The 11,026-nt window shown below is 35.3% G+C and overlaps 1 protein-coding gene across 3 annotated transcripts in view; it reads right to left on the bottom strand.

Moving 5' to 3' along the window:
- Positions 1-742: 742 nt before the first annotated feature.
- SAMSN1 (SAM domain, SH3 domain and nuclear localization signals 1) overlaps positions 743-11,026 on the bottom strand; it is a 139,511-nt gene continuing 129,227 nt past the window's right edge. For all 3 annotated transcript variants that reach the window (XM_043593838.1, XM_043593839.1, XM_043593841.1), the window contains one exon: positions 743-1,642. In XM_043593838.1, coding sequence (XP_043449773.1) covers positions 1,440-1,642 — 203 coding nt within the window. In that variant the 3' untranslated portion in view covers positions 743-1,439. The remainder of the gene's footprint in view (positions 1,643-11,026) is intronic.

Genomic DNA, 11,026 nt, shown 5'->3' with positions numbered 1-11,026 from the left:
AAATATTATATATATTAAAATAATATATATAACAATATATATATTGTTTCCATATGTAAACAATGTATTTGTTTATTATTAAAGAGATATTTACACTCAGATATTCAAGCCTGGCTATCCTAGAAGATAACGTTTGCCCTTTTTTTTGCTCACTTGCAGTTTTGTGGGATTCATCTATCTATCTATCTATATATCTATATATTATATTTTTATATATATATAATATATATATATTATATATATAATATATATATAATATATAATAAAATATTATATATATTAAAATAATATATATAAAAATATATATATTGTTTCCATACGTAAACAATGTATTTGTTTATTATTAAAGAGATATTTACACTCAGATATTCAAGCCTGGCTATCCTAGAAGATAACGTTTGCCCTTTTTTTTGCTCACTTGCAGTTTTGTGGGATTCATCTATCTATCTATCTATCTATCTATATATCTATATATTATATATATGATATATGATATATCTATATATCTATATATATCTATATATTATATATATCTATATATCTATATCTATATATCTATATGTGTATAGATATGTGTATATGTGTATATGTGTCTATATGTGTATATATGTGTATAGATATATAGATATATATGGAGAGAAAGAGAGAGAGAGAGAGAGAGAGAGAGACTGACTATAAAACCTTGTATGGCAAGAGATATTTTGTCTAGAAGTCAAAACATTAAAAATACCTTAAGCACCACTCGTGTGGAAAAGAGTAAATGCACATAGTTCGTTTTATTATTAAAATTAGGCTATTTCAAAATTTAAAATATTTATAATTAAAAATGAAACATCTGTACAATTATTAAAATTAGTTTTACTAAATAAGAATTGACATCTTGTTAGCTCTTCTTTTATACCAGATAACAGTGAAGAAATCAACAAAAAAATAATTACTAAAACTCCACTCTGTATCAAGAGAAAATGTCTCCAGTACCAACTCACACTTTCCTATTAAGTGTAAAAATGAGTGTAACTGCTGCTTGGACAATTGGTTATACAGACACTCGCTCCATTACTATTTGTTCAATAACGTACATAAGTTCAAAACTGGCAGGGATGAAAAAATGAGTTTTTTGCTGCAGAATTTTTCATGTTGCACTTAGAAAATAAAGATGAATAAATCTTATTTCACACACACCAAAGACTTACACCATACCTCTTCTCATACAGGCAAATGAAATATTAACATGTAGCATTCAAAATAATAAATATACATACTATTTACAATAATTGGGAATGTTGGAGACATGAACTTTTGTGTAAAATCATCCTGATTAAAATATTTTAACTTCAGGTTGTATTCGCAAATACTTCTCTTTCTCTCCTACTTGATCTTTTAGCTCAAATAGAATTAAAGTGGAATGTGTCTGTAGATATAAAGTTGAGAATGTGTATTCAGTCACTTGGCTCTGTGATAGTAATCTTCTGTACCATGTCAGAGAGATTTTCAGACTCCACATCTTCTTTGCCATTATCTGAATTTTCTGATGAGATATAACAACCAGAGTCCCTTGGGCAGTCCTCTAACTGTGACTTATTTAAGGAGATGTCTGGGCTTAAGGATAGGGGCACAGATTCATTTTCTTGCTCTTGAATAGCTGTAAATGGAAAAGAGGGCAGTAGTTAGGAGAAGCCAAGACAAGTTTTATTCATGCACTCATTCATCTTTGAGCCATTTTAACTGTACCAACCTTGACTTCATTACATTGGAAACTTGCATAAGTAAACAATGTATTTGTTTATTATTAAAGAGATATTTACACTCAGATATTCAAGCCTGGCTATCCTAGAAGATAAAGTTTGCCCTCTTTTTTGCTCACTTGCAGTTTTGTGGGATTCATGTGAACTGCTTGCGTAAGCGAAGATCAATATGGACTCTCATTTTACATTAATGATAAGTTGCCAGAGAAAGCAGATTGTATCCACAGTTTGACTGATGCCTTGTCCAAATACTCCTTAAAGTAACATTAGAAAAAGTCTTTTGTAGTTTAACTGCACAATACACCTCAATGGTGACCTTTGTGAACGATTCTAGAATCATGATAATGTAGATTAATGAAAAAAAAATCTCTGTGGGCAACAATGTACAGTTAGACTTCAATTACTTGGAATTTAACTAATAAAACTTAAAGCACTCAGATTTTCCTATGTGTGCATTCAACAGAAAAATCAGCATAAGAACCAGGTTGGTTTTAGATAGTAAAACACCGCCATTTTCATTGGATCTGAATTGTTTGGTTTGTCTTCTACATCTCTGTAGTTCTGGATAACAATTATTTATATTCAGATTGGTGACTCTGTTATCACAGCAGTATTCTAGATTCCACAGACAGTTTCTTTGAAAAAAAATTGATATTAGAGATGTAACAAAATATATATTTACTTTTTTGTAATATTTTTCATGTTTATAAATTTTGAGAGAGAGAGAGAGAGAGAGAGAGAGAGAGAGCATGAGGAGGGGAGGGCCAGAGAGAGAGAGAGAGAGAGAGAATCTCAAGCAGGCTCCAAACTGTCAGTGCAGAGCCTGATGTGGGGCTCGAATTCATGAACTGTGAGATCATGACCTGAGCCAAAATCAAGAGCCAGAGTCCTCAACTGGTTGAGCTACCCAGGTACCCCAGAAAGTATTTTTAAAGAACCTAAGCAGCACTATAAAGTGTTACTCTTCTCAAGAATCCTTCAGCATCAATGTTCTCTTTGTCAATGCAAAGTTTCTTTCTATGACTTCCCTGACACCAGTAAATGTGTGTTTCTCCGCATCATGAGATGGGGTCCTCAGGGAGGAGATGTATCTTAGGTCACCACCTGTCAGCAGTATCAGCATGTCTAGCTCTTTCCCCTTCTAACCCCAGAGCTTCCCCACGTTGCATGATGTGAGTAACTCCACTTTGGAAGAACCAAACACATACATTTCAGGGTGGGACAAGACCTCTGCTGTCAGAGACTATGTACTTCATCCTATTGTAGTGAGGAGAAAATAAATTCCAACTTCAAAATCCTGGAAGAAGGAAACTGTAATTTTCCTCAATAGACTTTTAAAAAGTAAAATGCTAAGTAATTTATCTTTAAGAAATCCACCTTGTCTTCTCTACAAATATCCCACTTTTTGAATGCAGTTTCTAGGCTCCAGGTATCTTGTCAACATTATGTTCTACTGTGTATCCAATTGTTATCAGCATCCTTTATGGGAAAGAATTGAGCTCTGGTGCCCTGAGGCATCCTTGTATGTAATGAATTAACTTCAATGTATCTAGGATGGTACTCTTTTACATAGCATCCATGGAAGAATGGAGAAAAGAGTCACATTATTTTTTGTATTCTGTGGTTTGGATGAGGAACACAGGTTGAGAAAGGTTGGGGAAAAGGATAAAGATCATTTTAGTCTACTCATCTTCAAAATGAATCATAACAGTTCTTTTAACCTTTTCCTCAAAACTTTAATTTGCAACAATAAAATGTTTATGTCATTATTCTGAACCTTTGCTATATTTGCCACAACTTTATTTTTTTTTATTTATTCTTTTTATTGAGAGAGAGAGAGAGAGAGAGAGAGAGAAGGAGAGAAAGAGTTAGTGGGGAGGGGCAAAGGGAGAGGGAGAGAGAGAATCTTAAGCAGGCTGCAAATCCAGTGCTGAGCCCAACTCAGAGCTTCATCTCAAGATAGATTGTGAGATGATGACCTGAGCCGAAATCAGGATCCCCATGCCACAACTTTATTGAAGTGTGGATTCAAGAATCAGATATTTAAGTCCGGTGATGTTTTAACTATTTCTAGGTATAAGGAACTTTAATTTTAATATGTATCAGTTGAGATTGTTATTTAAAAATTTTAGCTACCATGAAACATTTTCTTTTTGTTAGTCTTAGCAACTTTTTAAGTTTAGGAGGAATCTTCTTAACTTCATTAGTGTTTGTGAATAAGGGTCATTAGGTTTTGTTTCCAAGCCCTTCTGCTATGAAAAGACAGCGATGAAATGGGACCGCATTCTCTGAAGAAAACCTAGCTCCCCTGCCTCTGCTTTTGTATCTTATTGCCACTGAAATGAAAGAACAAGCTCTGAGTTTTATTATCCAAGTGTTTCTGGAAAAGGCCGGAGAAATTAGTCCTTTTGTAATGCTTCCTGCTATATCAGCAGTGATTCACCATATTTGGAGTGTGAGCTGAGCCATATTTCCCCAGATTGTATTTGGGCCTATCACCTCAACACAAAATTAAAAGAACAGAGTTAATTCCCTTCAGACTGACATTTTAAACGGAGCTTGGCATAATAAAAACTGCTCCCAATACTGTGTTCTATTTAGATTGATTACTGATTGTGGGACCTCTTTAAGATGTAACATTTAGACTTAAAGAATTCTGATTTCCAAAACCAGCTCTTTTCCTTTCAAAAGATAAGTACTTAGCTTGTTATTTCATCCTCAGAAGGCTGTGTCCATTCACCTCAAAGGGTAACGAAGAAAACAAACAATAAATGAAAATCTGACTTTAACAGAGACTATGTCATCTTTTAATATTGGCAATAAAATGTATTTGTTTGTTTTTAGTTTCACACGAGAAATGCTATATCACATTCTCTCAATTCTAGGAATTGGTTTGTTTTAAATACAGATTATTTATTGTAGAAACCTTTTATCTGCAATTTCTATGGAAAAAGGAAATAGTTTCTCAGTATGAAAGTTATGCAGCACAGTAATTTACAGAACAGCAGTAATTTGCTAAATGATTTCCTAGTGAAGTGAAAACATGACTATGCGTCCTCAAACACTTCCCACCAGGCTAGCAATAATTTCAGGCAGGTGATCAGCTAGAGCCCTTCAACTGTAACTATAAAAAGAAAAGGCAGGCCATTATGTTATATTATGGGAATGAAAGCTATATAGTATTCAGTTTTTGTGTTTGGAGGTCAAGGTTTTCCTTTTCTTCTTTTTTTTTGTTTTGTTTTGTTTTTGTTTTTTCCATCTTGACCCTAATGGCTTCGGGATTGGCACAAACCTGGGTCTAGTGCTATGGATAGTTTTTCCAGCACAGGGGATGAATTCATGCTAATATATCCGTATTTTCTTTCTAAATCATTTAGTCCCTTCATGTGCCCGTGAAACAGAGTAAAGCTAACTGACCTACCTAGACCTGATGCTAACTGATAACCTTCTTCGATTTTGGCCCATGTTCCAATCATCTGAGCTAACCAGGCAAATAACACATTGGAATAAGGAACAGTTTGCCTCCAAAATTATAGACTTACCATTATGAGATATGAGTGCATCTTTGTTTAATATCAAAGTGTTTTCTGATAATATGTCAAGTTAAAAAAATCAGTATCTATGATTAAGGATTCTATTATCAACATTATGTGACAACATATAGGCATATGCATATAATTCACAAATGAAAGTGTTAAAATTTTAGATAGATTTCCTCTTTATTTCTCACATCACCATAATGTTTTGTGTTTTAATAAAAAACAAAACAAAACAAAAAAATAAAATGGTACAGTTTTTCAATAAGCCCCTGAATGGTTTGCAAATACTCCAAAGACTATACATTTTCAAATCTGGGTATATTGGGGAATTGTTAAATAATTTGAAAAGGGTGTCTCTTATCACTGCCAGTTAACAGCAGGAATACTCAGAAGGCCAGAAAGCAGCCCCAAACAGTTCTGTACTCTATATAATGAAAATAAAATAATTATGTTAAGAAAAAATTATTGAGGAAATATTTTGTCATAAAGAGCTAATCTGAATATTAAAATATTTTATTTCTTACCAAAATGTTTATGGAATTGTGTAAAGCCCATGGTTCAACATTTTAAGATAGTCATCAATAAAGATAAAAAGTGGCATGGTGATTAAAACAGAAGACAGCTAATATAATTATTCATAAAATAATTATATTGGAATTGTGACATTTCATTAATTAAATATAGGCAATTTCAATTATACTAAAAGTGAAGAAAGCTTTAAGGAAATCAAACTAAATCCTAATGCTGGAGAAAAGTTCTCATATTCTAAAGAGAGAAATCTGTCCTATATTCACATAGGTTTCTTTCTCAGGTTTCTTTACCCAAATATTTCAGATTTTAACTTTACTGTCTTGTGTGTCTTAGGTATGATGCTTCTGCCTCCTTTGGGCTTCTGTTTCATTATAACATAACGCAATCTAGAGGGCATAGGAAAATGCCTGGCCAGGGAAAGTGCTCAGTAAACATATTTTTTAAATAAAAAGAACGTGATGTTCAGATTAATTAAAGGAAATAGGCACTAAAGATCAAATAAGAAATGTTGTTGAAATTCAAATGAATATGCCTCTTGGCTTTTTGAATTACTATCCTCTTTTTTCTCTACTGGTGCCGTCTCCAAAGAGAAAAAGCCAAAGTTATGTCATCCTCTTTGAGGATGGCTCAAAACCTCACCCTCATGTTGGAGCCCCACTTGAGTCTTTCAGAATAAAACGCAGGCATTCTCCAGGTAACTACAGCTGCATTTATTTGTACATGTGCAGTGTTGTCCAAGGAGGAGTATTCAGTAGACAATACGGCACAACTTGTAGTTGTTTCTGATTTTGTTTTAAGCACATCCTTAAATTATCTGAACATGTTGATTTTATAGTTATAATGAATTTTTGGTATTCATTTCATTTAAATACGAACCTACCTTTTAGAAAAATCCCAAATTAAAAACAAGAGTCCCTTCCTGGAATAACCAGTTGCTATTTTTTTCTGGAGGCCACGAGAACACAGGAGCTGAAAGGATCTCCCTCTTTTTGCACTTCTCTCTTTGCATCGTAACATCCTAGTCCACCTTGTAATGAAATGTGGGCCAGGGGGTGAATCTCAGCACCTTCCACTTCCAGCATGCTGGCTGCTTCAGGAAGGTCAGAGGCAAACTCCCCTAAGAGCTAATCACTCAGAACCAGCACAGATGCCACTCTGGGCAATCAGACGCCCTTGTGGAAGGCTTTGGTCCCAAGAAATATTTACCCTTGGTTGAGTTGTCATACTGGGCAATTTTGATAAGAATCTTTTAAATAAGATCAAAAACTATCATTGCATACTGCTTAATTATGGGCCTTGGGAAATGAGTTTCATTTTTCTTATAGATTAAATTACTTGGTATAGTGAAAAAAAAAACACCTAATTTCATTATTTTAAAGCTTATTTGACAAAAATAGGGTTACCCTGCATGTCACTGATTTACAATTTGTTTGCACTATTTTAATATGTTTTGGACATATTTTTATATCAGTATGCATTAATTCTCTTAATATCTTCATTCTACTTTATTGTTTGCATATACTAATTAATTTAACAATTAATTATTACTGGAAGTTCACACTTAATTAAAAGTACTAGTAATTTAACTAGTATTTTTACACATTTATATGTTGAAGTTAATCAAATTTCTGGATACAAAAGTTTGCACATTTCAAACTTGATAGCTTTTACATTATTGCCCTCTAGAAAAGTGCTCATATGTACTTGTGCATATACAGGCACACGTGGTTAGCATATACATAACACACATTTTGACCACACATACAAACACCCATCTGACTACTAAAAAACTTTTATGTGCGGGGTGGGGTTACCAGGGACTTAAAGCTTTACAATCAGAAAAAAAACGTCTGCCTACGATTTATAAAACTCTTCATCCCCTCACTCAATGATGATTCATTGTACTTGTAAACCATCCACTCAATGCAAAGCACAGAACTAGGGGCTTTGGGAAGGCACTTGGTAACAGAGGATTCAGTCCTGTTTGACCAGGGTCATCCTCACAAAGTCACCCCTAGTACACAAACATAGTACAATGTAAAAACAAGCACATTACAAGTTCCTTAGGTGACTGAGGTTAAAATTCCGCGGGCTTTTTACTCTGGGAGTGGTTCTCTGATAGAAGAGTAAACATGTTTACATTTCATTTTGTTGTTTTGTGTATCATATGGAATATGGCATCGATTGTAAATTAAATCTTGGTGTGGGGGGGGGGCAGTAAAAGCGAAGAGTAATCTGAAGAAATTGAATTGCATAAAGCCCCACAGCTCTGACTAGAAATACGTATTTTTTTAATCTAACAATTTATAAACATAAGTACATAGGAATAAAATGGCTGTGTGCCTTCTCTAGTGTGTATATGTGGATGGTTAGCATATCTTTTCTTAAAAGCTGTACCTTTCTTGAATCTAGATTCAAATCATATGGCAAGCGGGTTGGAAACACCAGGCATGCATGTCAGGGGCTAGGGCACCAAGCTACCCTGGCACGCTGTCAGGTCAACTGCTGGACTGCTGCTTGGCAGAACTACAAATCTCCCCGCTGGCAGCTCGTGTTCCAGGCTCCTGGCTGGGCTTCGCCTCTTGCCCTGCATCGTTTTGGGCAGGTAGGCAGGCAGGAAGGCACAACTGGGGATAGCTGAGCAATGTGGAGCTGCTGTGACCACAGCTGGTGCCAACATCCTGGCACGCAACCCGCCCCACCCCTTTCCTCCTCACCAAGCCCTGCAAACAAAGGTTGCAGTTAACTAAAATATATTATACACAGCTTCTTGTACAGTGTGCTTATGCGGTTACTCAGTTGTTGTTTTTTTCCCCTCCAATTTAAAAGTTAATTATTTCTGTGCTATAGGGACAACAAGATATTTCCATCACCCATTTTCCCTGAGGACAATGTACACATTCTCATAGACACACTTTTAAAACACATCAAAGTGCCTCTAAATGTGGGAAAAGAGGAACAAGTTCAGAATAAAGAGATAATATTTACTATAAATAGCAGTTAACTTTCTTATTATTTGCAAGAGGCATTTATTAGCTAGGCAAAAGGGTCTTGAAGGTTGTGTTTATGAACAACACACACACACACACACACACACACACACATTCTCTGTTCTTACTGGGGATATTTATTCAAAGCAAACAAAGCATTTTAAAATTCAGATGATAAATAGAGAAACCCTAATGTGCACAAAATAAACAGATTCTGCTCTTTTGCTCCTTCAAAAGCCGAGTCTCACCCCAGTTTTTCTTCTTCTTCTATCCTCATCTAGATTCCCAGCTGAGGGAGCCAGTGACCTAATTCTGCTCAGTTCTAATGCAACACGGGAGTGAATTCAGAATATCGCGGTACTGGCCTTGCTGGGATTGCAGAACCCCAAAGTCATTCTCCTGATGCAGAGGTAATCCTGTAATCAGCGCTAACACCACTCACCAACCCTTCTAACAGCTTGTAGGAGAAACCCCTTTACCTCCTGTCAAGCAGTGACCTAAAACACTTTAATCCACTTTACATTCTCAAGGTCAGAGTGGGTACAATGCTATCTATTTGGCCTAAGAGAAAAGGAAAATTTCTTGTTCTAAGTATTAGATTTCTATTGTCCCACCCTCTTGGTCCTTCTAGATGTATGAAAGGCTCACATGGGGCTTGTAGTATTCCCTTCATCATCTCAAAATTTTAACTCGCCCTCGAAACAGATGCCCCTTCTCCTTAATTTTTATACTGAAAAAATGGCAAGCAAAACTTCCCAGTTCCCAACCTAAGAAGCTCTAAACTAGGAATTTATTGACATTCCCCAAGTTGGCTTTATTCAATGATCAAGATAAAATGCATGCATAAAATCCTGGCCAATTTGCATACCTTATTCTTACACACACACACACACACACACACAGCTAACTCTTTTTTAACCTGTGACTGTGACTGTGACATACATTTGTTTTTAATAATATCTTAGTTTTATATAACCATATATTCAAGGTCTTTATCATTCAAGGTACATGAAGGTTGTGCATTTAATCTTTAGCATGGTTGTAGAAGATATGATTCACAGAGTAGAGAATAGATAAAAATAAGCATGCAGCAGCATGGTGCCGAATCATCAGAACTCACCATCTTATCAACAAATAGAAGTCATTCTTCTTTATTTCTTGAGCAAAGCAGTTTCATATAAGATAAATAGCTTTCAGTCAGAATAGCCTAACATGCAATATGCATCTTTTTGACATGTATATTCTAGCACTACTTTAGACCGTAAGATTAAAATAAGAAAAATCTCAGCGTTGTGTGTTGACAACAAACACTGGTTGCATCGGGATTTTTTTCTAGTTTTCATCCCCCAGAATTTGACTCAGTGTGTGTAGGTTAATACATTACTGGCTATTGCTAAATGGTCAGTTTCTAGTGACCTTCAAATACCATTTTCTAAAGGCTTATAAGGGAAATAATTTGGGGGATTTGTACTTTTTTATATTAAACATTGAAAGTCACATCGTGCTTTGGAGATACTGTGTTTCATTTTCAGAGATCAGGGCATAGTAGAATATGTTTATAATAGATTTAGGAGGCTGGGTTCTAGATATGTGACCTTGAGAAGGCCATTTAGCTAATCTAGTTTTAGTTTCTCCATCTTGCAAAGGAAGCATTTGGGTCAGATGGTTTTTCAAATTACACCTAGCTCTAATACGATGCCATTTATACATTATTGTTCTTTTGTTAACATAGAAAGTAAATAGGGAATAGGGAGGTGGATGAATAAATTAAGTAGACACCTTCCATGGCCCAAGCCTTTGGCATTGGACCAATCTTCCCTCCGTGGGTCCAGACTGACCACTGTTCTATGGCTAAAAACGCTTCTCACCCAGGCTGTCTAAGCCCCTCCTATTCTCAAGTCCTGTTGCAATGCAGCCACAGTAGCCTTGCACCTTTAAGGCAGTGATGTTGCTGCAAGGTTTCTGTTCTCACTGAAATATTAACTTCTACTTTCTGAGACGGAAAACCTAACTGAAGCCCTTGAGAAAACTGGCATCATAGAAAACTTCAATTTTCAAATATTCATTGTTCTTTCTATATTTACCAGTTTGCATGTGTGGAAGAAAGAACTTGGATTTTTACAGCAGACTGCCTTTGCTTAAAACTCCAGCTCTGTTACTTATCTAGCTCTTTGGCCTCTTTGCAACTCAGCTCTGAAATATTTTCTCATCTGTAAGATGG

The sequence above is a fragment of the Prionailurus bengalensis genome, chromosome C2 (genome assembly GCF_016509475.1).
Source record: "Prionailurus bengalensis isolate Pbe53 chromosome C2, Fcat_Pben_1.1_paternal_pri, whole genome shotgun sequence".
Classification (NCBI taxonomy): Eukaryota; Metazoa; Chordata; class Mammalia; order Carnivora; family Felidae; genus Prionailurus; species Prionailurus bengalensis.
Note: the sequence above shows the minus strand (reverse complement) of the source record. Positions and strands in the feature narration are given on the sequence as shown.